The sequence below is a fragment of the Mustelus asterias genome, chromosome 1, assembly GCF_964213995.1.
Source record: "Mustelus asterias chromosome 1, sMusAst1.hap1.1, whole genome shotgun sequence".
Classification (NCBI taxonomy): domain Eukaryota; kingdom Metazoa; phylum Chordata; class Chondrichthyes; order Carcharhiniformes; family Triakidae; genus Mustelus; species Mustelus asterias.
Genome location: NC_135801.1, coordinates 63,403,001 through 63,418,795, shown reverse-complemented (window position 1 = coordinate 63,418,795; position 15,795 = coordinate 63,403,001). Strand labels below are relative to the sequence as shown.

The following is a 15,795-nucleotide window of genomic DNA, read 5'->3' as shown; positions in this document are numbered from 1 at the left end:
GCAGTCTCACATTATTTAGATTAATATTTTGTTTTTCTATTCTTCCTGTCAAAGTGACATTTGTCACAGCATTCTCAGCCTCTGCCCTCAACTCTCAGAAATAGTGGGGGAAAAAAAGGCTGGCATTTATATAGCACCCTTCATGACATCCAGACATCAGTGTTTAACAGCTACATTAGTAGTTTAGTCACCGTTGTAATGTAGGAAATTAGGCAACAGATTTGTGCACTGCAAGCTCCTGCAATCAGCAATATGATCCGTTTCAGTGGTGCTAACTGAGTGTTGTGAATACACCAGGGAGAACTCCTATACTCACCTTTAAAATATCATGTGGTCTTTTACATCCATGCAAATGGGCAAGCCGGGCAAGATGGCACCTCAGACAATGCAGCAGCCCCTCAGTGCTACCCCGAATTGTCAGCCTAGATTATCAAGCCTTTGGAGTGGATCCTGCTGACTCAGAGCTGCGATTGCTGTCACCAAACCATGGTTGACATCAAAAGCAAGATAGCTTTGTCTGGTTTGCAAATACTTTTCACACAAAGGTTTACCAGACTGATTCCTAGGATGGCAGGACTGACACACAAGGAGAGATTGAGTCGTTCAGGATTATATTCGCTGGAGTTTAAAAGAATGAGGGAGGATTTCATAGAAATCTATAAAGTTCTAATACGATTATACTGAGTAAATGCAGGAAGGATGTTCCTGGTGCTGAGGGGTCCTGAACCAGAGGTCACAGTCTGAGGATATGGGGTAGATCATTTGGGTCAGAGATAATCACCAAAATCTTGCTACCATTCATGTCAGCGGGATCTTACGGTTCCTCTGGTGGTGCACCCTGCTGCAGGTTTCCCGGCAGTGGCGGGCGCGTTCAACCCCATTGACAATGGCAAGATCATGAGATCCCGCTGCCAGCGAGCTCCTGCCACCCCGAAATATGCCACAGAGTGGGAGAAAAATCCCACCTTAAATGTTTTCATCAGGGAGTTAGATAGAACTCTTGGGGATAAAGGGATCAAAGGATATTGAGGGAAAGCGGGAACAGGTTACTGAGTTGAATGATCAGCTATGATCATAATGAATGGGCGGGAGCAGGCTCCGAGGGCCAAATGGGCCATTCCTGCTTTTTTTATGTTTCTATGTATGTGGGCCAAATGTTACCAGACACCAATCAGGCCAAGCTCATTGTTCCGGACCAGCTGGCACAGGCTGGTTTGTTAATGTAGGATTTGTGCACGGAGCAAAAAACATTGAGACCAGTGAATGGTTCAATTTTTGACCTGGAGATGAAAGGTGATCAATGAAGCAGCTGAATATGAGGCGGCCATGGCTATTTCCATAAGGAATTTCTACAGCGATGCCCTGAGGCTGCAATGGTTGACCTCTAACAATCACAACTACCTTTCAGTGTGTCAGACATAACTTCAGCCACTGGGGGGCTTTCCCCCTTCACCTTCTCTGTGCCCTCCACCACTGCCACCCCTGCTCCCACTCCACCCACAAACATCCAAGGACCTCAGTTTTTACTGTACTTTAGTTGAATGCTGTTTTGATGTTGAGTCATGACTCCCACCTCTTGCTAGCATTCAGCTCTTCTGTCTCTGTCTGTATCAAGATTGTGACTATGATAAGGTCTGTAACGGAGCACTTCTGGCATATCCTGAACTGAGTCATTGAGCAGTATACATACCACTGAGTAGGTGTCGCTGCATTGCGCTATTGATGATTCCCTCTATGACTTTACTAATGACTGTGAGAATAGACATCATTTGTAATCAATTGTGGGGTGGATTTGCGCTTTTTTTGTGGATAAGATAGAGCTGGGCATTCGTCAAGACATCAATGTCATTGCCAGTCTAGAACAGAATGGCTCGGGTTAAAGAGTCGTTCTGGTGCACAGGCCTTCAGCACTACAGATGTTATCAGGGTCCAGAGACTTTGTTGTATTCATTGCAGTTAACCATCTCTACATGAAGAACATCAAATTGGCTGAACATTAGCTTTTTGAGCGAGGAAACCCTGGAAGAAGGGTAGGATCATCCGTTCGCCACTTTTACAATGCCAACACTTCAGCCTAGTCCATTGTACAAAAAGTGGATTCACCTCGTTTGAGGAGGAAGATGTTCACAGGTGTGCCTCCTCCTGTTAGTTGCTTCATGTCCACCATTATTCTCAGCTGAACATAGTGGAGGTAGAGTGTTTTCTGGGACTACTTCACTCTGTTTACAGCCTGTTGATTTTTATCAAGCAGACAGCGGCTTCTCTGTTCTTTTTCCCCCCTGAGGGCACCAAAGCCTAATCGTTTTTATGTTGGCAAACCCCAAGATCAATTAGATGGAGCTGCATTTAAGGGGAAAGCGTCTCAGAAAGAACAGAAGCCACCAGCAGAAAATGAAAACAAAAGTTAAAAATAAAAGATGCTGCTTGTTTATCAGTAGATTTCTTAACTGTTGAGTTATTATTTGCTGCTGTGACATGAAAGCCAATCAGGTGCAAGTCTTGATGCTTTCAAATGTAATGGACGTACAACACAATACTTTTTAAAAATGAGTTGATCTCCCATGGCATTGTTTATCACTCTCAGAAAGCTAATGCCCTCTTGGAGTTAACATTCACTGTATCGTCGTCAAAGCTAACAATGCATTAAATACTCGCAAAACTATCACATTGTCGTGCAATCTCAAATATAAACATACCCATAAGCAAAAGCATTCTAAAATGATAGAAATGCAAAAATTTAAACGATTTATCAAATCTAACTCAGTAAATCAAAATGTTTACAGTAGGAGTTAAATATGGAACTGATTTACAAAGTATCACCAGAAAATGCAAAAATTGTCATTTGATATGAAGGAATGTTAATTTATTTATTTGCATCTCATTTTCATCAATTTAAAATTTACTAATGATAAATGAATAATCAAAGTTTAAAATTATGATTAAAGCAATAATTATAAAATGGCCATCATTTATGGGACAACCTTCCTAACCCCATTCCGTCTAGAAGGAGAAGGGCAGCAGATACATGGGAACACCACACCTGCAGGTTCCCCTTCAAGCCACTCACCATCCTGACTTGGAAATATATCGCTGTCCCTTCTCAATCGCTGGGTCAAAATCCTGGAATTCCCTCCATAACAGCATTGGGTCAACCCACAGCATGTAGATTGCTGCGTTTCAAGGCGGCAGTTCACCACCACCTTCTCAAGGACAACTAGGGATGGGCAATAAATGCTGTCCAGCCAGAGATGCCCATGTCCCACAAGTGAATAAAAACAGTTGCAAGAGGCCAAACAGGTACAGGAGGTGCACTGAAGATCTAGCACAGAATCTCCTGGCAGACAGCAGTCAAACTGAAAGAGGAGAGAGGAGGAATGTAGTCCCAGAAAATGGCTTCCTTCCATTGACATTTGGAAGGCACTGTTAGGCTCACTTTTGTACAGACATACACTTCTTAGCCTTTTGGCGATGATCAAGTGTCAGATCAAGCCTCAGATGGGGTGCAGTGTCTTTTCTTGTCAACTTGGATCTTGTGTGTCTCTCATATGGGAACCATTAATTGGATTCAATTTAAATTTGGTTTTTGGAGCACACAAAGATGGATTCAGGTCACCCAGTCTGCTCTGTGCTTTGGCTTTGTAAATTTAAGAACTGAGTTTTTTTTAAAATTAGTAATTCACACACAGGTGCCCACCCTTTCATTTTCAGTTTCCAGACTGGCAATTTTTCATTACCACTCGTTTCCACAACAACATTGCCCCATATTTTTATTTGACAACAGCATTCAGATAGCAAATCTCCATTCCCATATCACTGAAGCTTCACTATTAACAAGTTAACAGAACAGGAAACAACACCTACAGAAATGGCCGCTGATGTGGATTTACACTGCTTTTTTGATCATACATATTAGAAGCAAAAAGGAAGACCAAGAGGAAATTCATAAAATCCATTGATTTAAAAGGCACTGACAGCTGGCCAGTCTAGCTAGATAAATGTGTGCCTTGGTTTTTCAGATTTGTTCCAAAGCTAAGTGATATGTGTATTTACTGTTTAGGAAAAAATCTGAATCTGAATGAGCTGACTGATCCCCTTCAAAAGATCATCATTCTGTAAAGGAACCGAAAGCACAGCAGCTTCATTCTGGATAAAATTTAGTGCATCAAAAAACACTTGTTCTCACAACTATTTGGTCAAGCTTTGATTTCAGGGTTTACCAGGGAAAAAACATGATGTGGAGTTGCTGGCGTTGGACTGGGGTGGGCACGGTAAGTAGTCTCACAACACCAAATTAAAGTCCAACAGGTTTATTTGATAGCACAAGCTTTCGGAGCGTTGCTCCTTCATCAGGGGAGTGAAGAGTTCAGTTCACAAACAGGGCATAATATATAGACACAAACTCTCAATTATAAGATAATGGTTGGAATGCAAGTCTTAACAGGTAATCAATTCTTTACAGATGCAGACAATGTGAGTGGAGAGGGGGTTAAGCACAGGTTAAAGAGGTGCGAATTGTCTCCAGCCAGGACAGTTAGTGAGATTTTGCAAACCTAGGCAAGTCGTGGGGGTTACAGATAGTGTGACATGAACACAAGGTAAAAAACAAAGACATCATTAAAAAAGGGTCAATCTAACTACTTCAGTCATATTCAATCAATACACCAAAATCTTCCACAACAACATGGAAAGCAAGGACAAACTCGCCCTATTATTGGAGTCAGTGCCACACTTTCCAAGCTACAAACGTGGACAAACAACTGGTTCAAAGTCTCAGCCATTCCCCACATCTGGTGGGCAGGAAACCCACAAAAGCAGGAATGGGTTCCTACCATTGAGCTTTTCAGCTATCCTTGTGGGCAAAAATTTGGGTTTGACCGGACACATCACATTTAAATTAATTTAAACTCGTTAGAAGTCTTCCAATATAACTTTTTTGCTTTACCTTTTCTTCTGATGAGATTGTGAGCATGTCACTGGCTATCAGACTGCACACTTGATCGATACCAAGATTGAGGAATTCCTCTCCCTGCACAACCTCTGAGAAATGCTGTTCTGTTCAAAGGAAAAAAAAAAGTTACACAAATTAGTTTGGTTTTAAGAAGGTTAGTTCCTTAAAATTGGGACTACCTCAACAGAAAGAAATACTTGCAAAGACTCCCAAGAAGAACAAGCATAAAAATAAAAAATGCTCGAAATACCCAGCAGGCCAGTCCGCATCTGCGTAGAGATAGACACATATATTTCAGGTCAATGATCTACAGTCAGAACCATTCACCAGTTACTTGCTTTTATAAGCAAACTAAAAATGCTTTTACTGTCACAGCTCTCACGGTGAAGTGGTGTTCAGATGAACGTGGCCTTGTGGTTATCGAAATGTAATGCTGATGATGTGAATGTAGCATGTCTAACCAAATTGTTTAGAAACAGTCAAAAGGTCACATCTTTTTTTCCAAAGTAAAAGTTGCAAACTCCTATAAAGAATAATGATGTGGAGATGCCGGCGTTGGACTGGGGTGGGCACAGTAAGACATCTCACAACACCACATTAAAGTCCAACAGGTTTATTTGGTATCACGAGCTTCCGGAGCGCTGCTCCTTCATCAGGCGAGGGGAGTTGGGTTCACAAACACAGAGATTCAATTGCAAGATAATGGTTGGAATGTCAGAGGAATAGACCAGTGATATTTTCTTCATATCGCTTACATTCTTGAAATATAAAATCACATTACTAACACACTTTTTGTGCTGCAATATTTTCCAAGCAAAAATACAGCACTAGGTCCCGAACATCTTATTTTCGCAATGACTACAACATAGTTTTAGCTTCTACTTTCATAATGAAGAATGAGTGCCACTTGGCAGGATATGTTCTTTCTCCAGACAGTTCTGGTATAGCTTCTGTATAATATGAACTGTATCACCAGGTGATAACCACAGATAGGGCTTTGTATGCTGGTCACAAATGCATTTTGTTTGCCTCTTCTTCTGAACCACCACTTGTTTATGAAGACAGCTGACAGGTTGTCTTCAGCTGTAGTAAGCGCAACAATCCATTACTGCTTTAAATAACGTGATTTGGAACATCATGAGCTAAAAGCGTTGTGCTAAAAGTTGCCCTTTTCTTCAATTCATACCATTGTAACAAGTTCAGTCGCCAGCAAAACCCTTAGTTAGAATGCCATTTACTCACCAAATTGATTTCACTACTAGCACACTTCAGGATAATTAGTAAATGGGAAAACGAATATGGTGAATTAATTTTGTATTTTAAAAAAATGAAGCAAGTTCTGCCAAAGCCTTGTGATAATCAGATGTGGCGTGAGTGACTTTGTTTGCGACTGGCTTAATTAATGATGCAAGAAGCACAATCTTTCACAAGGCTCTTACATCCTGGTTCAGTAGTCAATAACTAATCAGTTGCAAAGTTCAATACCAAAATGCCCCACATTTTTATTTAATATTTAATTATGTACACTGCAAGGAATTGCAATTCTGCTTAATCACAGGCAATTCCTCATTAATTCAAGCAACCCACCACTTCCTTGAAACATAATCCTTTTTGCATGCATTTTCTACGATATCTTTGGGGCAGCACAGCTGCCTCACAGCGCCAGGGATCCGGGTTCGATTCCAGCCTTGGGTGACTGCTGGTGTGGAGTTTGCACATCCTCCATGCCCATGTGGCTTTCCTCCAGGTGCTCCCACAGTCCAAAGATGTCCAAGTTAGGTGGATCAGCCATGGTAAATGCACGTGGTTATGAGGATAGGGTGGGGGCTAGGACTGGGTAAGATGCTCTGTCGAAAAATGCCATAGGCAAAATGGCCTCCATCTGTATTGTAGGGATTCTATGGTTCTTCTCACATGGGTGAATATCTTAGTGAGATTAATGAAGGCAACATCTAGTGGTCCCATGTTTACGGCATTTTTTTTAAGGGAGGCATCGAGACACAGTGGTTAGCACTGCTACCTCACTGAAACAGGGACCTCGGTTCAATTTCAGCCTCGAGTGACTCTGTGGACTTTGTACATTCTCCCCGTCTGCATGGGTTTCTTCCGGGTGCTTCAGTTTCTTCCCATAGTCCAAAGATACGCAGGTTAGATGGATTAGCCATGATTAATGCACGTGGTTACGGGGATAGGGCGGGAGTATGGGCTTAGGTGGAGAACTCTTTTGGAGGGTCGTGCAGGCTCAATGGCCGAATGACCCCCCTTCTGCATAGTGGGGATTCGGGATTCTATGGTTCTAAAATGTATATGTATCTTGTGAGATGAAATCTCCATTCAGACACTGGTCTTGATTCTATGAAACTATCTGCACATATACAATCGTTTTATAACATTGCAACTCTGACAAACTGCGGATTATATTTCTTCAATTTTTATATTCTTGGTAGATTTCTTTAATTTTACAAGGTTGATTCTCAGTGTCTAGCTAGTGTGAAAATGGGAGAGTTCCTGGTCCGTTTTTTGGGTGAGTTTTCACACCCAAATATTACAGATTTAGACATTGAAAATATGAGCTAGACTGTTTCTAGCTGCTGCAGGCAGTGGGCTGTGCTCAATTTGCCAGCCAGCCTGTAGAGGGAGCTACTGTGCATGCGTAGACCTCAGTTTCTGCACATGCACAATAGCAAATGTGGAGGGAGCAATTGTGTATGTGCAGACCTCCGATTCTGTACATGCGCAATTTCAACAGCAGCGATCTGACAGAGAGAGAGCTATCAGGCCTCTGCTGTTGCAGGCAGCCTCAAACTCCATTCCCCCTCCCCCCGCGCAATTGCAGGGCCCCGCAGCTGATCACGAGCCCCACATCGTACGGCATGTAGCCCCCGCCACTCAGTCTGATCACACATCCCTCCGATTCGATCGCCTGCAGAGTGGCAGCGGCTCCCCTTCCATCCCCTCTCCTGCCACAATCAGACCGTTGTGGCCTGGCACTGTCCCCACCCGGCCTCACTCGCTTCAGGCCCCGTGCCCAACAGGCCCCACCTCCTGACACTGTCCAGTAGACATTGCCATGGTGCCACAGTGGCACTGCCAGCCTGGCACTCCCCTGGGGAATCCCTCTTGCCCATGGCCTCCCCGGGGAGGTCCTCAATGGCCTCCGGTTCCATTGGCGAGGCCAACACGACTGTTCCTCGGCCAAGGGGAACAGGTGTTTTCCTCGCCAGAGAGAACCTCTCCCAGCGAAGCCATAAAGGCAAGTGAGCCCGGACAATTCAGTGCTGGGCTCACTAAAGGCATCTAAATTAACATTATTCATTCAGCCTATTGCCCATTTCCAGTGAGAGGCTGACCTCGCCAGAAATCCAGCTCTCATAAAATCGCAAGTGTCAAAAAAAAAAAATCGGGCGTGATCCTGACTTCTCGGCTCTCACGGGATTTTGCCGGATTGCTCCACCCATCGATGGGCAGGACAAGCCGGTAGAACGCCGGCCTATGATCATGAGTCTAAATTTCTACACATATATTATGTGTGAAAGAGCTGCTGATGAAAATAGGCCAAATGTTGTTTGTAGTTATTCAGCCAATTGGACTGTTACTGAGCAAGACTGGAATCAAGAACATAATTTCTAAATTTGCAAATGACAGTTGGTTGAGGAGATGGTGAATTCCAAGGAGGAATGCGACAACATTACAAGAGGTCATTAATAATTGAGAATCAGCAAATAATTAGAAAATGTAGTTCAATACAGATGAATGTGATATACTATATTTTGCTAGGAAGAATAGAGAGGAAATTTATTTGGAAGGTGTAGATCTAGTTGAGGTCAAGAAGCAAAAGGGATTTTGGTGCACAAATCTCACTAAAATTTGCACTACAGGTTAGCAAAGCCATTTAAAAAAAGCAAACCAAGCACGAGGTTGTATTTCTAGAGGAATAGAATTGCAAAGTAGGAAGTTGTGCTAAGCCAGTATCGACCCTTGGTTAGATCACACTTAAAAGTACTGTGCACAGTTCTGGTACTATATTATAAAAATTATATAGAGACATTGAAAAGGGATCAGTGGAGGTTTACAAAGACAATACCAGAAATGAATGGATATACATTTCAGGAAGGGAGTGACAGTTTAGGTCTCCTCTCTTGAAGAAATGTTGAGGGATGACCTAACAAGAGGTCTCTAAAATTATGAAAAGTTTTGCGAGTTGATAGAGACTCTTTCCTCTTGTGGGGAAAAGCATAACTAGCAGCCATCAGTATAATATCACCAAAAAATCCTAACGGGAATTCAGAATCAACTTCTTCACCCAAAGAGTGGCAAAATGTGGAACTCAGTACCTCAGGAAGTGGTTGAAATGAGTAACACAGATGCAATTAAGGTGAAGCTGGACAAGCATGAGGGAGAAGGGCATAAATGGTTTCAACGATACATTTAGATTTAAAAAGATGCGAGGATGCTCGAGTAGAGCTTTGACACCAGTTGGACCGAATGTTTCTGTACTGTGTATCCTACCCTCAGCATCTCTAGGCTACTAAGGGCAACAAAACAATAATAATCCAGACCCATGGTCCTTGCAATAAATAAAGTACGTGTGCCTCAGATGTTATTGGTAGAGTAGACTTTAGTTATGATGACCTTGTGGTCTAAGAGAGAAGCAGTCCATGTCCAAATCAGCAAGATCTGGACAATATCCAGGCTTGGGCTGACAGTAGCAAGTAACATTCACACCACAAAAGTGCCAGTCAATAACTATCTCTAACAAGAGGGGATTGAACCATCATCTCTTGACATTCAATGGCATTTCCATTACTGAATCCCCCACTATCAACATCCTGATTACTAGTGACCAGAAACTGAACTGGACTGGCCATATAAATACTGTGGCTACCAGAGCAGGTCAAAGGCTAGGAATCCTGCGGAGGATAACTTGCCTCCGGACTCCACAAAGCCTGTCCATCTACAAGACACAAGTCAGGAGTATAATGGAATACTCTTCACTTGCTTGGATGAGTGCAGCTACAACAACACTCAAGAAGCTCGACACCACCCAGGACAAAGCAGCCTGCTTGATTACTACCTCCCATATAATTTCAATCCTTCCACCACTGACAAACAGTGGCAGCTGTGTGTACTGTCCACAACATGCACTGCAGGAACTCACCAAGGTTCTTTAGGGAGCATCTTCCAATCTCTCAACCACTACCATCTAGAACAGGGGTCTCCAAACTACGGCCCGCGGGCCACATCCGGCCCGCAGCGGGCTAACATCTGGCCCGCAGCCAGTGGGGCAGGACTGGATTCCACTGCCGAAAACACTCCCGCGTCCAGAACCCCGCCACTGACTCAGGATCCGGATGCGGGACAGAAGCCACAGGCCGGACATTTGCTGCCGCTCCACGCGGTGTCTGATGGACCCATGGGAATCCCCGCCCTCTTTACCGGCCTATTGTCCAATCAGAGCTGCAGTCCTGTGACTGACAGTTCATTAAACGATTCAGCAATTGAGACATCTGTTATCCAATTGCCGCTCTGCATTGACTGAGTGACAGCTACTTTATCCAATCCGTAAGCTCCATCTGTCTGAAATGAGCGAGAACAATGACAATGGTGGCAGCAATTCAGACCAATTCAGTTATGTAAGGAAAAAAGAAAAGAAAAGTGGACAATGAGTGCCGTCTGTTTAATGAAGAATGGGGTGTAAAGTACTTCTTTTTACAAGGTGATAAAGCCTTGTGTGTCATATGCAACGAAACTGTTGCAGTTTTGAAGGAGTACAATGTACGTCGGCACTATGAGACCAAACATGAACCAAGTCATTCCCAATTCACAGGAACACAGCGTTCGGAAAAATTTGAATCAATGCAACGCAGGTTGCTTTCCCAACAAGCTTTTTTTACGCAGAAGATAACTGAAAAAGAAGCTTTAACCAGGGCCAGTTACAAACTAGCTTATGTGTTGGCTAAAAGAGGAAAGCCATTCACCGATGGAGATCTCATCAAAGAGTGTATAATGGAAGCAGTGGAAGAGTTATGCCCAGAAAAAGCAAATCTGTTCAAAATCATCAGTCTTGCGCCAAATACTGATGCTCGTAGAATTGAGGATATAGGAAGCAATATATTTCATCAAATTGCAGACAAAGCAAGAAATTTTCAGTTGTATTCTCTCGCACTTGATGAATTGACTGATGTGTGTGACACATCACAACTCCTAGTATTCAACCGTGGCGTCGACAGTGAATTTAATGTGACACAAGAATTAGCATCAGTGCATTGCAAGCACAGCACAGTAACTGGAGAAGACATCTTCAAAGAATTGAAAAAAACTGTTAGAATATAACCTGGAGTGGAATAAACTGCAATGCGTGACAATTGATGGAGGAAAGAACATGTCTGGGGTGAAGAAAGGTTTGGTTGGACAAATCACAAAAGCTTGTGAGGTTGGTCGATTCTCAAAGCCCATGTTTCTGCATTACATTATCCATCAACAAGCATTGTGCGGAAAATATGTGGATACGTCTTGCGTTCTGAAACCTGTTGTTTCAACAGTGAATTTCATTCGATCTCATGGGCTTAATCATCGCCAGTTTCGTGATTTTCTGAAAGAAACTGATTCTGAGTTTGGTGACTTGCCTTATTATACAGCAGATTGATGGCTTAGTTGCGGAAAGGTTCTATCACGGTTCTTTCAGCTGAGAGAGGAAATTGATTCCTTTCTCACAGAGAAGAGTCGACCCCAACCAATTTTATCAAACACTGACTGGCTTTGGAAATTGGCATTTTTTGCAGACGTGACAGGCCATATGAATCAATTGAATCTGAAGTTGCAAAGTGAAACAAATTTGATTTGTGATCTATTCGTGCATGTCAAGGCATTCAGGGCAAAACTGACGCTATTTCAAGGACAGCTGAAAGTTCATAACTTGGTTCATTTTCCATGTTATGAAAAATTTCATGAAGAAAATGAAGCAGAATTTCCTTCTTCATTTGCAACAGAAATCATTAAGGACTTGCAAAAACAATTTCAGGAACGATTTTCTGATCTTGATGGAAACACAGATGAAATAAAGCTGTTTCAAAATCTATTTGGCTGCAATGTTGAAACACTCCCAAGTCAGTTTCAAATGGAAATTATTGATCTCCAATCAGATGACATGCTGAAAGACAAGTATAAAGAAGGAAATCTGATCCAATTTTATAAATCTTTGCAGCCTGAGCAGTTTCCAAATTTGAAGCGATTTGCTTGTGGATTTGTATCAGTTTTTGGTACAACGTACCTGTGTGAACAAACATTTTCAAAAATGAAGTATGTCAAGTCCAAATATCGAGCAAATTTATCTGATGAGCATTTGAAGTCCATTCTAATAATTGGCTCAAGCTTGAAACCTCAGTTCAGCAATATTTTGAAATTAAAAAAGCAGTTCCATCATTCCCATTAATCTTGTGCAAAACTTCATGATTTGTTGGTTACGATTGAAAACTCCAATTGCCAGAATTGTGTAGAAAGGTGCAGACTGAATTTATTTTTGTTCGACCTTTATTAATGGTTCAAGTTCATTTTGAATTTCTTTGCTTTGTTTTACTGAAGTTCTTTCTTGGAGCGTGTTTATTTTTCTTATTGTGTGCCACAAAATTGGGCAAATTCTCATTTCAAGTAAACATTTGTAAATTTTCAGTAAATAAAATGAATTAAAAAATGAATAGCCTGCTTTTCTCATCTGCAGTTAAGTAATTGATTATTTTGTCAGAGCATTTGCTAATGTTTGACATTTTTACTCATTATATATCATTTCTCAGTGTAAGCACGGCATTGTTTCTTTGTAATTGTCACATTTCTCTTTTGTTCTGAATCATATCATGCTGATTACAAAGATGATCCAAATAAAACTTATTCATTTATTTAAATTTTATTCATTCATTTATAAAACTAATTTTTTTTCTTTGGCCCCCGAAAGTGTAAAATATACGATGTGGCCCTCGTACTGAAAAGTTTGGAGACCCCTGACCTAGAAGGATAAGAGCAGCAGATACCTAGCAACACCATCACCTGGAAGCTCCCCTCCAAGTCACTCACCATCCTGACTTGAAAATATATCGCTGTTCCTTGACTGTCACTTGGTCAAAATCCTGGAGCTCCCTAACAGCTTTGTGGGTATACCTACACACTCACTTCCACCTTCTGAAGGTCAACAAGGATGGCTAATAAATGCTGGCCGAGCCAGCTATGCCCACATCCCATAAACGTATTTTTAAAAAGTGACCACTTAAGCGATGTAGTGGAGCACTCCAGCAGTTGTGGAACTGTATTCCAGGATCCCTGGTGGCACGGTGGAGCAGTGGTTAGCACTGCTGCCTCAAAGCACCAGGGAACCGGGTTCGATTCCTGGCTTGGTCACTGACTGTGCAGAGTCTGCACATTCTCCGTGTCTGCGTGGGTTTCCTCCCACAGTCCGAAAGTGCTGGTTAGGTGCACTGGCCATGCTAAATTCTCCCTCAGTGTACCCGAACAGGCACTGGAGTGTGGTGACTAGGGGATTTTCACAGTAACTTCATTGTAGTGTAAGCCTACTCGTGACACGATAGTCCATGCATTCTTCACCAAAATCAACTACCCTTTTAAAACTGACATGTGCATCTGTACAAATACACACATACCGATCATAATTTGTGCACTTAAAAGGCTAATGTAAGATATGTAAAAGTTGCTGAGTTAGGCATTCCATTCAACCTTCAAGATCATTTTTGAATTAGACAGCGAGTGAATCGAAAACCTCAAGGAAACAAAGAAGCTTATATAAATAATGTAACCCAAAACGAGAGAGTTAAAAAAAGCACACAATGAAATTTGCTTCTTGCATGTATCTCTATTGGCTTACATTATTTAAAAGACAAAAATTATATGCTTTCAATATATTTTTTACAGCTGACTTGCCCTAACCCTACTAAGATTGATATTCTTGCGACTGGGAAGGAAGCATCTTTCAGCTAGCTACCTGCATGAGGAACCAAAGATTTATTTTCTTCCCCCACACTCCTTCACCTCCACCCACCCAGCCTACAAACTTCATCAAGATGAAGGATGGTTGTGCTGGAGAATGAATATATTTGCATTTCAATACCTTCAAGGCATATATAGAACGATTAGAAGCAGAATGAAGCTCCCTCTATTCTATGTCCCAGTTCTATCCACAGAAAGATACCTTCCACTGCAGTGGTGTGATAAATTTTCCTAATTATCATACCAGTTACTTGGAGCTTTTGAAGCAAAACTATCAACTTTAGTTCTTCTACAGCCAGTTTAGTGCTGTGGACCATTAAGCCCCTTAGCACCAGCAATAGTTAAATAAATTTATATTCCTTGAACATCGCAAATGTTTAAAATACAGAATATTGGATCAATAACTATCATGTATTGCAATTCACCCAGAATACTAAATATTTTTTGTATCCACCTACCCATTCTAAAAGAGTATGCAACAAGATTCTGTTTTTATTTAATTATTTTCTAGAGTGTGGCACAAGTAGTTTAGAGATTATTGACTTTCATTTTGCAATGAAAGTTTACCTGAAATATTTTTGAAGGTTTGCAGCTCAGAAATAGATTAAAGGCTGGATGTCACAAATACATATCAATAACGCATAAAGCAATAGAAGACTAATTTATGTGCAGCTCATTATCCAAATACTGCTTTCGTCAGAATGAATTTTAATAAAATATTTACTTATTATATAAAAATAGGGCAGATGGGTAATTACAATATGAATTTACTGCAGATAGGCCCTCATTAAAACATACACAGAAGCAAAGAGATTTACGGGTTGCAAACCCTGAATTGGTGCATTAGATGGCACACTATTTTTTTTTTAAAACCCATGCGCAGTAATAAGATTAGGCAGACAATAGAGTGGCTCTAAAAACACCATTTGGAAACAAGACAACCAGCAGGCACCAAAAATGTGTGAAGAAAAATGTAAAAATTATTATCGTGAGCTGGTTGCATAGTAAATAAACCAACCCACTCAGAATCAGCAGAGGACTATTGATTTGTTAGAATGTAATTTGCATCTAGCTGACAAATGGAAAGCTGCAACAACCAAGAAAGACATGAGATAAGCTTTTTCTGTAATATTTACTGGTTGCCAAGGTGACTGAGGAGGAAAAAAATCAAGCATTGATGTCGGATTCTGCTTGGAAGATGTTTCTCCTGAAGAATCAGCACCTTCGTCAAACACAGTTTTCAAAGCGAAAGACAGCTGTCTGGCTTTACAACCTGTTCTTGCGAATCAAATGCTGCAGCACCAAAATAAAAACAAAATTTCACTTTACCTGGTTGCCACACTGCCAAATTGAGTATAATTAAAAACAATAATGTGCTGCACAATGGTTTCACTTTAACTCACAGCAGTCATGAAAATAATCACAAACAGCACAATTTATTTCTACTTTTCCTGGTCTTCTCCACTTCCTGCACATAGACTAGAATAAAAGGCAATTTTCTAAAAGATAGGACAGCCCAGCTGCCAGACACCTCCATGGACACCATCCTTCTAACTGCTTGCCCTTTCCGTCAACCAACCAATTTGGGAAGCTAATCTGTGCTCTGACGAACGGTCACCTTGACTCGAAAGGTTGGCTCTATTCTCTCTCTACAGATACTGTCAGGCCTGCTGAGATTTTCCAGCATGTTCTGTTTTTGTTTCAGATTCCAGCATCCACAGTATTTTACTTTTATCTGCGGGAAGCTAATGAGTTTGATTTGTCTTTGATGAGGCACTTTGCTGCTTAGCAAACTCTTCTAATCTAGAAATTAACCTTCACAACCAAAACAAGGTTTTCACGCCATTGTCTGGGCT

The 15,795-nt window shown here is 41.5% G+C and overlaps 1 protein-coding gene across 2 annotated transcripts in view; it reads right to left on the bottom strand.

Annotated features, from left to right (window-relative positions):
- Positions 1 to 15,795, bottom strand: part of klhl2 (kelch-like family member 2) — a 95,769-nt gene that overhangs the window by 34,757 nt on the left and 45,217 nt on the right. For both annotated transcript variants that reach the window (XM_078213388.1, XM_078213379.1), the window contains one exon: positions 4,943 to 5,052. In XM_078213388.1, coding sequence (XP_078069514.1) covers positions 4,943 to 5,052 — 110 coding nt within the window. The remainder of the gene's footprint in view (positions 1 to 4,942; positions 5,053 to 15,795) is intronic.